This window comes from Aegilops tauschii, chromosome 3, assembly GCF_002575655.3.
Source record: "Aegilops tauschii subsp. strangulata cultivar AL8/78 chromosome 3, Aet v6.0, whole genome shotgun sequence".
Lineage (NCBI taxonomy): Eukaryota > Viridiplantae > Streptophyta > Magnoliopsida > Poales > Poaceae > Aegilops > Aegilops tauschii.
Genome location: NC_053037.3, coordinates 20,975,362 through 20,987,257, shown reverse-complemented (window position 1 = coordinate 20,987,257; position 11,896 = coordinate 20,975,362). Strand labels below are relative to the sequence as shown.

The window sequence follows — 11,896 nt, the reverse complement described above, 5'->3', positions numbered from 1 at the left end:
CTGCTTTTATCCCAAAAAGGTTAACAACTAATTTGGGGGCAGTGACACAAGACACAAGACGGGGCTCTTGTACAATACAATCCATTCATTGTTGTTTCATTATTACTTAAAGAAAAGGGAAACAATTTCACTAGTTCCTGGTCCCTATACCTAGAAGGCGGACCAAACACATGCATCTGGATTTTGAGGAAGCCGTTATTCGATTCACTCTACCAGAAAACCAGCAAATATGGGCTTGTGAGCCAAGTGAATTTTGGGGTCTCACACTAAAAATGGTCTTCATCAGCATCCCAAAAAAAAATCACTAAGTACCAACTATACTTGTTTTGCTTTCTGTCACACGAGTGGCGGAGCGGCAATTTCTTTCTCTACTAGGTGGCGTGGCGTGACAAGAAAAGAAAAAAGTGGAACGCGGGAGCGGAGGCGGCCGCCGCCATGTGCCGCAGCTGTATACACCTAGGCTGAGCTGAAAGTACAACTGTACCCCCTTCCACACCCCACCCCAGTGCCAGCGGGATACCAAATTGTATTTGGCAGGTGGGCATCACAACGGTCGTCTAGAATCTCTAGAAGGCACGTTTACGATGTTGTGCAGAACTTTCACATGTGCCATACCCATGATATCATCCGACATTACCGCGAGGGTTTCTCTCTATGATGTCCACAATTTCTCTCATGTGGACCAATCATGGATAAATGTCTCCATAGGTTTTTCACAAATGTTAGCGTTTGTAAACGCAAATATCCTGTTCCTCGTTGCCCCCTCTCCTCTTAGCGTTTGTAAACGTTCTTTTTGCGATTATTTTTTCATTACTCAAAATTAAGTGTTACATTATCGCCCAACAATTGTCAGGACATCATCACGAAAAAGGCTTCCGTCCGCTTTATAAACAAAGCACAATTTTCTAGTCATCATCTGGGCTAAACCGGTTTTACCTCAAAAAAGTTAACAACTAATTTTGGGGCGTCGATGCAAGCCGGAGCTCTTGTACAATACAAGCCATTCATTCTTGTTTCACCATTTATTATTTAAAGAGAAACAATTTCACTAGTTCCTGATCCCTATACCTAGAAGGTGCACCAAACACACGCATCTGGATTTTGAGGAAGCCGTAATTAGATTCACCCTAAAAAAATCAACAAATAAGGGCTTGTGAGCCAATTACATTTTCAGGGTCTTACACTATAAATGATGATCATCTTCATCAGCATTTCATCAAAAATAAAAATCATCCAGAACCAACAACCTAACAGAACTTGTTTGCTTTCTGTCACACGAGTGGCCAAACGGCAGTTTCTTTTTCTACTACTAGGTGGCGTGGCGTGGCGTGGCGTGGCGTGGGGTGACGAGAAAAAAAAAAAGTGGAAGCAAATGGAGGGCCGCCGCCGTGTGCCGCAGCTGTATACACCTAGGCTGCCAGCCGCGGCCAACTCCCCATAAAACCATCGATTTTCCCCGGCGGCGGAGCCCACTCCCCCCCTTCTCCCTCCCTCCCTCCCTCCCTTCGCCCCCATCTTTCCCCTTCTCTCCCCGATAAATTCCCCTTCCAATCCAGCCCCCGAAATCCAATCAAAATCCCCACCCAAAACCCGCGGAGAATCGGCCCCTCGGGAGATCCATCGATCCCCCTCCCCTCCCCCATCCCATCCCCTTTCCCCCATGGACTCGGCGCCGCCAGCCGCCGGCGGCGGCCCCGGCGCCGGCTACCCGGAGTCAACGGACTCGTCCCCGCGCAGCCGCGGCGGGGACTCGTGGGACGAGCCCTTCCCCTCCTCGGCCGCGGCGGCGGCCGCGGGCGGGGGCGGGCGGCTGCGCCTCATGTGCAGCTTCGGGGGCCGCATCGTGCCGCGGCCCACGGACAAGTCCCTCTGCTACCTCGGCGGGGAGACCCGGATCGTGGCCGTCGACCGCAACGCGTCCCTCGCCGACGTCCACGGCCGCCTCTCCCGCTCGCTCCTCGCGGGGCAGCCCTTCACGCTCAAGTACCAGCTCCCCAACGAGGACCTCGACTCGCTCATCTCCGTCTCCACCGACGAGGACCTCGACAACCTCGTCGACGAGTACGACCGCGTCGCCGCCACCTCCTCCTCCGGCGGCGGCGCCTCCCGCACCTCCCGGATCCGCCTCTTCCTCTTCCCCGCCAAGCCCGAGTCCTCCTCCTCCCTCGGCTCCCTGTTAGACGACTCGTCCAAGTCCGAGAACTGGTTCGTCGACGCGCTCAACAGCGCCATCTCGGGGTCCTTCGACGGCATCCCGCGCGGGATCTCCACCGACTCCGCCTCCGTCAACTGCCTCCTCGGCCTCGAGGACGACAACGCCTCGCAGCACTCCCGCAGCGGGGTGCCCAACTCCGGCCCGGCCGAGGACCAGCGGGCCAACCAGCAGAAGCTCGCCGCGGCGGCGGCGAGGCACCAGCACGACGTGCAGTCCGTGCCCGACTCGCCGATGCTGGACAAGAACTCCTCCTTCGGCTCCACGTCCTCGGCGCCGTCCCTGTCGAATCTGCCGCCGATTCGGGTGCGGCCCGAGGATCGGCAGCCTGTGGCGCCGCCGGTCTCTGTGGAGGATCACTTTGCCCAGATGGGGATCTCGGAGCAGCAGGGCCTGCCTCCGCCGGTGATGGGATATATGCAACCGCCGCCCCAGGCGCCGATCCCCGCCATGGCGATGCAGGCGGCCAGCAGCATCTCGCCATCGGAGCCGCCCAGCAGGGCCTTCTCAGATGATGACAGGTCCGATCACGGGGGTCGGATGCAGCAGCCACCAAAGCAGGAGGTTCCACCTACCGCCGACCCCAACAACAGGTAGCCGCAATTTTCACCTTGTTCTTAGTTATTATGCTTGCAAATTAGAAGTAGAAAAAACTGATGCCTGTCATTTGAAAAGTAGCAGCAATTCCTACTTCATTAACGGAGTGCTTGTCCCCATTTGATTAGAAAGAAAGCTTATTGATGCCTGTCATATGTTTGATGAAATGTTTCAGGGCCATGTTCTACAATGATATGTCGCCTCGGAATGAGATGAAGCGAGACATGCCGGTGGGAACTGATGCCGCCAGCTATCGCGCTCCAGCGCCAGCTCCAGATGCTGCCACATCGGCAGCCGCTGCACAGCCGCCGCCTGGTTATGTCTATGCGCAGATGCAGCCACAACAGCAGTTACAGCAGCCACCACAGCAGCAATTACAGCAGCAGCAGCAATTACAGCAGCAGCAGCAGTTACAACAGCAAGCTCAGCAGCAATTGCCACAACAAATACAGCAGCAGCCACAGCAGCAATTGCCGCCGCAATTACAGCAGCAAGCACAGCAGCAGCAAGCACAGCAGCAGCCTCCGCAGCCGCAGCAAGCACATCAGCCAGCTCCACAGCAGTATGTCACCGCGGGAAATCAGCATTTCATTCACAACCCAGCCACGGGCACATTCATTCCAATCCAATCTTATTACCAGCAGACTGTCCCTCAGCAAGCGCCGCAGCAACAGCAGTCGCCTGCATTTGACCCAAATACTGGCATGTATTACATCCCTATGCAGCGTCCAAATGCACCTCAGCAGTATAGCATTCCTGCTGGTGCTGTAGCCCCTATGGCTGCCCCGACACTTGTTGACAGCGTACCGAAGCCAACCGTGCCGATTCCTCAGCAATATATGAAGCCTGAATTGCAGCAGCCTGGCATGTACCGAACCGCGGCGCCCGCTGCCCCTGCTCCAGGGGCTAACACGGCCCCTAATTATGCTGGAATGGGGTACCACCATGTAATGCAATCCCACCACCATCCTGCATCGCAGCCTCCGCCGACCATGGCGGGAAACTATGGGTACCCCGAGTATGCTGCTGATCCCCGCGCACAGGTATTCTACTCCCAGGCAGGAGCACCACCAGCATCATTGCCGCCTCAGTATCAGCTGCCCATGGGAGCACCTGATGCCAGCGGTCAGGCTGACATGAATCAGAACCGTGGTGGTTCATAGCGAAGGACGGGTGAATTCTGTTATTCTGCGTATCCTAGAGGTAAACCTGCTGTTACTTATCATTATTGTTATTACAAGTTGCGCGAGTCGATGGCAAACATTGGATGGTGTGATTGGGCAGTTGCGCATTCGGGATCAAATCAAGCATGCGTCTGGACTTGTGATTAGGGGTGGGGGGTCCAAAATAAGATCAAAACGGTACTATGTTCGTCCCTGTGTTGCCGAGCCTGAGGGGGAGTTTCTGATTTGGTCCTGGAGAGTCCATTTGCCGATGTTGCAGTAAGCTGGGGTGGAAGGAAGGCCTGTGAATGAAGTGTTGGATTACAGTTCCAATTGCTTGTCTTAATTTTTGAATAAATATATAGTTGTCTAAAAAGCTCAGTAAAAACTTCCGAATCGAGAACTCATCATTTGTGTAGCCCCTCTGTATATTTAAAACTCATGGATGGTACCGAGGTTGAAATGTCAGATATGTGTTTATTATTTAGCCTGCCTGTAGAAACTTCATCCCGAGTTAAATATCATCATACACCCTTGTCCCATATTTTTGTACCATTATTGATATTGATGTCGATACATTTTCTTCTGGTTTTAATACACCCTTGCCCCGTGCTTCTGTGTGCTTGTGTGCGTGTTTCCTTTTGCTTCAAGCATTCAACTATATTTGGATTGACATACAAGTGTGGCATCACAGTTTGACAATTCTAGATATTCTTCTTTTAGCGCGCTCTATATATGCCAGGATGACTGGCAAATGATTGTAGTATCGGTAGTGTTATCATGCCTGTAGATTTTCGCCCATGGATTTGCTTTGCTTTGACATGGTTGTTGGAGTGGATTCTTTTCCTGGTGTTGATCCAAGGAGAACAGGTGTTTTTCTTTAGATCGTATTGGATCATGTTTGTTGGACTTAGTTATGTGGATAGTTATATGTGGGATGTGACTGACCAACCAATTCAACCGGGGGGCATGTTCCTAGCTAGCATAGTTGTTAGAGCTTCCCTTTCCAGTGAGCCTCACCAGCCACATATGTATCTAATAAAGTTCTAAACTAGCATACCTGGTATGCAGAACCCCAGCAAACTGTTTGGGATAGTTTATCAGGCAAGTTGCCTGCTCTGTTTCTTGGTGGAGCAAAATCTGGCTGAGGGGGTAGCATGATCGGAAGGAAGCACCGGCGCTCTTTTCCTAGGCACTCGAGTAGGCGGTGCTGCCGATGCGATCTGCCGGGGATCTCATTCCTCTCCGGTGGCGTGAGTGGAGGCGCTTTACGACGATCTCCAGGAGATGGCCCGACGGCCCTCCCTCGTCGACCCCCCCTGGTGCCACGGCACGCCATGATAATCCGATGTGATGATCGTCCGTCCGCCCATGCATCCACGCAGCCCGCTTTCCTGCTTGTCTGCAAAGCGGTTGTTGGAGTCGAGAACGCTGAAACTGAAACACACCTCCTGGGCATGCACAAGTGCACGGCAATCAGTGGGAGAAGAGCAAGTGTGCGGTGCGGTGTAAACAAAAGGGTTTGGCGCAACAGAATGATGGTAATACAGCACCGGCAACAGGGCATAACCGCCGCTTTACGGCTGTGTTTGCGTAGTATTCAAAGGGTTCTGGGAGGAGCAAAGCACATTCTTTACCCACTAATCTTCCCCCCAACTTGGCTTACTTTTCTTATCTTATTGCGTGTGTGTGTGTGTGGGTGTTGGGATCATGTCAATAATTTGGTGGCATACTACGTTCGCTTTGGAGCCAAGAAGGGCTTTAGCATCAAATTGGCGTTCCATTATTTGCAGTCCATACCATGCACTGTGTAGGCTGTCATATAGGTCGATGATGGTAGGTTCTTCGCTAGGTCCGGCGATCCTAGTCGGATAGGGGCGTGGGCGTTGGATCCGATCCGGTCTGGGGCCGCCGGGAAGGAGAGGCTGAGTCAGCCGGCCTCGGGATCTGCGCGGATGGGGGTGGGGGTGGCACCGGCCCGGCGCAAGTGCCGCTGCTGGCGGAGGGAGCACGGGCCATGGCATGGCGGTAGGCCGGTACACAGTCCGAGCTGGCCGGATGCCCAGACCCAGTGGGGGGTTGGGGGTGGCACAGTCGCACGTGGGGCTGGCCGTGGCCGACCCTCTGCCGCGGCCACGACGGCGAGGACGGCCCGGTCCGCCACGTGCGCTCCCAGCAAGTACCACCAGTAGACTAGTCCCAGGAACGGATTCTCTGCTCCCGCAGGAACGGGACGGACGGTGCCTCGGCCGCACCGCCGGCGCATGCGAGATCTCCTCCCCCGTTGTTCTTTTGGCGGTCCGAGGTCGCAGGCCGAGCCCAAGCGTGGCCCCCGAAAGGCCGAACGGGCGCGTGCACGGGTTCCCTCGCTGCCACGGCCAGCGGTCGCCTTTGCGACGAGACGGGCGAGCGGTGGAGGCCGGCAATCATGCCATCCGGCGGCAACCGGACCGGACCACTCGACCCACCCCCGCACGGCGCACGGCTCCCACCCCTGCACTGCACGCCTTTCTTTGGCGCGCCAAAAGCCGGACCCCGGACGCGCAAACCCAACCACGCATGTCCCCCGTCCACCCGTCGGGCCGGCCGGCCGGGCGCAGCGCCATGTGCCCGGTCTCGCCGCCGCCGGCACACCACCGCCCGGCTTTCCTTTCCCACCCCTCTCCGGCACACAGCGTGACAGCGGTAGACAGTCTCGTCGCCCCACGTACGTAGTTGCTTACCGACAGAGCGTCTCCACTGAACCGCGTTCGAGTGCGGCACTTCGCTTTCGTACTTAGTGCACGTTCTCCCAACAACAATTCTTGCTGTTTGGTCAACCTTTGTCCTCCTCCAGTCTCGCTCAGCCTGGTGGCACGTACGTACGCGAACTCGGACTTTGGCCCCTCGCCGGCCGGCCGTCGACGGCGACCCCGCCAGTAATCAACTGCGCGCGCCCGCCTGTCGCCGTCTCCGCGCACACGTTGACCGACTGCCCAGGCCGGGCTTCAGGTCACCTAACACGAACGCACGGGACGGGGTTGGTTAGCGGCTCAATAGATCAACACACTGAGCCAGACGTGCTGATTCCATATGCGCAAAACTCCAAAGAAAAGAAAAATATCTACCGCGACGTGACGCTGGGTAGAAAGAGACCTGATAAACACCCAATTAAATTAATCAACCCTGCTTTCGTTTTCATCGGCCGGAAACGTTCCACGAAACGCACAATTATTGGGTCGTGGAAACCGTCGGATGGTACTGTGCGCGCAAAAGGATGGACGAGACAAGACACGGCAAAGCGAAGCTGACGAACAGCTCTGCACTCGAACCCGAGACCCGTCGTCCGTCGCCACAGTGTAAACGTACTGCCGCACTGCTGCTACCCACTTCATGTCTCCATGTCTGCATGCTGAGCCTCTCGAGTCTCCATCCCGTGTCAAAAGTTGCGATATCAACCGTGTGTGACAGGCAAGCGGGAGATGGTCGCTGCCTGCGCGATCGACGGTGCATGCAGGGTGGATCCATTTCTTTTACGATACGCATGACGGAGAATGTTAGTAATTAACAAGAGTTAGTAGTAAGATAGTTAGATAGAGAGCGTCGGCGAAGTAGGTCTCGCGAGGGGGCGTCCAATCCAATCCTCCCAAGATCGTAACCAGATCATCTTCGATCCAGGCGGAGACACGGCAGGGGCGACTGCTGATTGCCTCAGCTCCAGGGAATATAATCTCTATCCATCCGTCCGATACCGATAGCTATGGCTTCGCCAGGTGCGTGTCGCTGTCTGTCCTCCTCGATCCACCATGCATCGATGGTGGAGCCCATGTGTTCTCTTCTTCCTTTCTTTCCATGGCGGTCAATCAATCACGTAACACATACACTGATACGCATACACGGGAAAGCGGAAAGGAGAAGCAGAGGAAGATGGAAAGAAGATATCGCACCACCGTAAAGCGCACGCATGCGTTGATAGAGTAGATTTACAGGATCACCGTGGTCGCACGGGCGGATTGGATGCATGCATGTACGCATCATCATGTAGGATGGTAACAATAACGAAACACCTTACATTCAGGTCTTATTCTGAACCTAAATCGACATCCGTCTGCAGAGCTGCTCGCTCTCTGCATGTTGGTTCGTTCAGGCCTTGTTCTGAACCTTGATTTACGTCTGTCTGCAGCTCGCTCACTCTGTACTGTACTTTATTACAGGTTAGTTAGCAGTGACATGTTGTTGGCTGGGCAGGTTTAGTTGACGTGTGAGCGATGCCACCCGTGCACGTTGTTGGCCGTCGTCCCGTGTGCGGCGGTGGTGGCACCTTTGCCCCTGGGGATCTTCCTGAGCACGCCGGAGTCCATCTTGGCGAAGTGGGTACGGACGTCGCGCGCCCCCGTGGCCACCAGGTGGTCCACCTCGTGCTCGTACCGCTCGTACAGCGCCGGCACCGTCATCGTGCACAGCACAACTGTTGCAAACGGAAACATGATGAGCTACTCAGTCCATTGCGCCAAGGATCGGCAGTCTCTGCTAGCACTGAAGATGTTAGTTGCTGAATACTGACCGAGGTAGAGCAGGGTGAGGGAGCTGAAGCAGGTCGCGACGACCGACGCGATGTACAGGGACACCACCGTCTGCAGCAGTTCATATGTGTATGATTTTATCAGACTTCAGGGTTCAGAAATAGATCAGGTCAGCCTGGACCAGGCCATGTATGTTGGTTACCATGATGAACTTCTTGATGTCCTCCCCGCAGGCGATGGCGTACAGCCGGTGCACGAACCAGGTGAGCCTCCGGTGCAGGCCCAGGATCACCTGCTTCGCCGTCCTCTCCGACAGGATCGTCTCAGGGATCCTTGGAACCGGCCTGCATGCAGTTCACAATGGCTTAATTTCATGTTTACAATGGGTTAATTTGATGTTTAGTGCGGCTGGAAAGGTGGCCGAAGTAGTACTGCACCGAAACACAAATTCAGAAACAAAACTGTACTAGTAAGGATGAAGAAATGGGTTGTGGTGCGGTACAGGTTCATGAAAGCGGAGGCGTTGGTCCAGATGAAGAAGGTGAGCATGGCGATCATGGCGGCGTAGCACGCCAGCGTCAGGAAGTGGTACTCCGCCACCTCGAACAGAGCCCACGCCGCCGTCGCCGCGCCGAGGATCGACGCCGAAACCTTGGGCCTCCTCCACAGGATGATGTCCGCCGCTGCAACGCGATGCACGCATCCATTAAGAATCAGAGGGTGGATTGATTTCAGTAAACCCGTGCAAGGATGTAGTTTGCTGGTCACCTTCGCGTCCACCGAGGGCGGCATGGACGGGCCTTTCCCTGCCAAACAGCCTCGGCGCCCGGTGTCCGTTAAAATGCGATCCTCCCGTTGCCATGTTTGATGTTGGTTTGAGGTTTTCGGTATGCAGCTTGCCATCGAGGTTGTGATTCTTATAACCTGAATGTGCATAGGCTTGGAAACTTTGGCAACCTTCAAGGGAGAAAGCAAAGAATAGCTTTGGCTCAGGTCTTTGGTTTGATACTTTGGCGTGCAATCTTGTTCAGCAAAAATATACTTTGGCTCCCAGGTGCCTTTTGGAGTTGGGATATGATCCAAACCTTGTGATTCTGGATTCTGCTGATAGATAGAGCCGCGTTCGGTTTCTCTTTGGGGAGGAGACATGCGTTCCTTGCCCTACAAATGACTCTTCTTCAATGAGCGTAATGTGAGTCGGTGCATCCTTCTTGGACTATCAAACACACGTGGAACTTCATCAAACTTACAACAACTGTGCACAAGGGGACATACCAACATTCACTCGAGTATGTATTTAGTGTTAGGAATGGGCAACTAGCTTTACCGAGGGCCAAAGGCCAATACATATACATGTGCGGTAAAGTGCAGGAAACCCCTTATACAATGGGGATAAACCAGAAAGAGACTATACACATCTAACACCCCCCCTCAAACTCATGGTGGATCAACAACACTGAGTTTGGAGAGGAAAAAGGCATGCTGCGCCCGAGTCTGTGCCTTCGTGAAGAAGTCAGCCAACTGTAACTCAGAGGGCACATAGTGAAGAGCGAGAGTCTGATCCTGCACAGCAGCACGCACAAAGTGGGCATCCACACCGATGTGCTTAGTGAGCTCATGCTTCACCGGGTCACGCGCAATACTGATAGCACCAGTACTGTCTGACAGTAAGGGAGTCGAGGTAGCAGCAGACACACCAAAATTCTCAAGTAACCACCGTAACCAGATCACCTCAGCCGTCAGCATAGCCATGGCTCGCAACTCAGCCTCTGTACTCGAGCGAGAAACTGCAGTCTGTATCTTTGTCTTCCAAGCAATAAGAGAGCCACCAAGAAAGACACAATAAGCAGACAACGAGCGTCGATCAGAGGGATCACTAGCCCAGGTAGCATCAGAGTAAGCCTGGAGCTCAAGAGAACTGGAGCGGGGAAAGAAAAGGCGCTGAGAGATCGTGCCACGAAGATATCGTAGAACACGGAGGAGGTGACTATAGTGGACAGAGGTGGGGGCTGAAACAAACTGACTCAGGATGTGAACAGGATAGGAGATGTCAGGACGCATAACAGCAAGATAGACAAGGCTACCAACGAGGTGACGATAGCAAGTGGGATTAGGAAGAGGGTCACCATCAGAGGCACGAAGCTGAACATTGAGCTCCATAGGAGTCACAACGGTGCGGTCATCACTGAGAGCAGCTCGAGCGAGAAGATCCTGAATATATTTCTCTTGAGAGATGTAGAAGCCATCAGAGGTCGAGGAGATCTCAATCCCAAGAAAATAGCGAAGAGGACCAAGATCAGTCATGAGGAACTGGTCGTGAAGGCGGGCCTTAACAAAGGCAATGTAGTCAGAGTCGTCACCAGTGATGATCATGTCATCAACATAAAGAAGGAGAAGAGTCCGACCACGAGGAGATGTGTGAACAAACAACGCGGGATCATGATCACTGGGCAAGAAACCAGCGGCAGTCACCACAGAGGCAAAGCGCTCAAAGCAGGCGCGAGGGGCTTGTTTAAGACCATAGAGGGAGCGGCGAAGTCGACAGACCATACCGTCAGGAGCATAGTACCCCGGTGGTGGCTGCATGTAAACCTCCTCACGCAACTCGCCATTAAGAAAAGCGTTCTGAACATCAAGTTGAGAGATAGACCAATGACGAACAGAAGCAACAACAAGAAGAGTGCGAACAGTGGTCATATGGGCCACAGGAGCGAATGTCTCATCATAATCGCGTCCCTGCTCCTGCTGAAAACCACGGGCCACAAGGCGCGCTTTGTAGCGCTCAAGAGAACCATCAGAGCGAGTCTTAATCTTGTAGACCCACTTGCAGGTGATGGGACGGACACCGGAAGGGAGGGAAACCAGATCCCATGTGCCAGAGCGCTCAAGGGAAGCAAGCTCTTCGGCCATCGCAAGCTGCCATTCAGGCTGAGTCATGGCAGTCCGATAGGAAGTGGGCTCAGCAATAACAGAGAGACCGTACCGATCAGGAGAGTAGCGATCAGGCGGGGGGCGAGGCCGAGCACGGAGGTTATGAACCGGGGGAGGCGTGAAAGGAGGTGTACCAGAGGTGGAAGGCGCATCAGGGGAAACATCCTCAGAACGAGGGCGACGAGTATAGTGAAGAGGAAATGGTGAGAGAGGACGACGGACTGGAGATGATGGTGGAGAGTTGGAGGAGGAGGATGGGGAAGATGGTGTCGGTGGTGAAGGAGAAGGAAGAAGAGGTGCAGGCGGAGGAGGAAAAACATGAGGAGGCACATAGCAGGGTGTATCAGGGAGAAGAAGAAAAGAAAGATCGTCCACAGAGAAGCTCGAGGTAGAAGGACGTGGGTGGTAAGAGCGAGACTCTTCAAAGGTCACATCACGCGAGATGCGCAAACGACGACCAACAGGATCCCAGCAGCGATAGCCCTTGTGCT

At 54.2% G+C, this 11,896-nt stretch overlaps 2 protein-coding genes across 3 annotated transcripts; one reads left to right on the top strand and one right to left on the bottom strand.

The window, feature by feature from the left end:
* Positions 1-1,367: 1,367 nt before the first annotated feature.
* Positions 1,368-4,567, top strand: LOC109769244 (uncharacterized). Of its 2 annotated transcripts, XM_020327994.4 has the most exons (3): positions 1,368-2,805; positions 2,985-4,012; positions 4,094-4,567. In XM_020327994.4, the coding sequence occupies exons 1-2, from the start codon at positions 1,661-1,663 to the stop codon at positions 3,970-3,972; spliced, it is 2,133 nt and encodes a 710-aa protein (XP_020183583.1). In that variant the 5' UTR covers positions 1,368-1,660; the 3' UTR covers positions 3,973-4,012; positions 4,094-4,567. The 2 variants fall into 2 exon arrangements, with proteins under 2 accessions (XP_020183583.1, XP_040259224.1); XM_040403290.3 differs by having other exon boundaries at positions 2,985-4,567.
* Positions 4,568-7,881: 3,314 nt separating this feature from the next.
* LOC109769246 (reticulon-like protein B9) lies at positions 7,882-9,420 on the bottom strand. Its single transcript, XM_020327995.4, has 5 exons — positions 9,243-9,420; positions 8,977-9,157; positions 8,677-8,818; positions 8,516-8,585; positions 7,882-8,419 (listed from the first exon to the last, which is right to left on the bottom strand). Exons 1-5 carry the CDS (start codon positions 9,334-9,336, stop codon positions 8,202-8,204), a joined length of 705 nt encoding a protein of 234 aa, XP_020183584.1. The 5' UTR covers positions 9,337-9,420; the 3' UTR covers positions 7,882-8,201.
* Positions 9,421-11,896: the final 2,476 nt, after the last annotated feature.

Bases quoted from the DNA above. Each gene is read 5' to 3' on its own strand.
- LOC109769244 (XM_020327994.4), top strand. From the start codon at position 1,661: ATGGACTCGGCGCCGCCAGCCGCCGGCGGCGGCCCCGGCGCCGGCTAC. The intron at 2,806-2,984 runs GTAGCCGCAATT...GAAATGTTTCAG, and splicing joins ACCGCCGACCCCAACAACAG to GGCCATGTTCTACAATGATA.
- LOC109769246 (XM_020327995.4), bottom strand. From the start codon at position 9,336: ATGGCAACGGGAGGATCGCATTTTAACGGACACCGGGCGCCGAGGCTG. The intron at 9,158-9,242 runs GTGACCAGCAAA...ATCGCGTTGCAG, and splicing joins CGCCCTCGGTGGACGCGAAG to CGGCGGACATCATCCTGTGG. The intron at 8,586-8,676 runs GTAACCAACATA...GAACTGCTGCAG, and splicing joins ACATCAAGAAGTTCATCATG to ACGGTGGTGTCCCTGTACAT.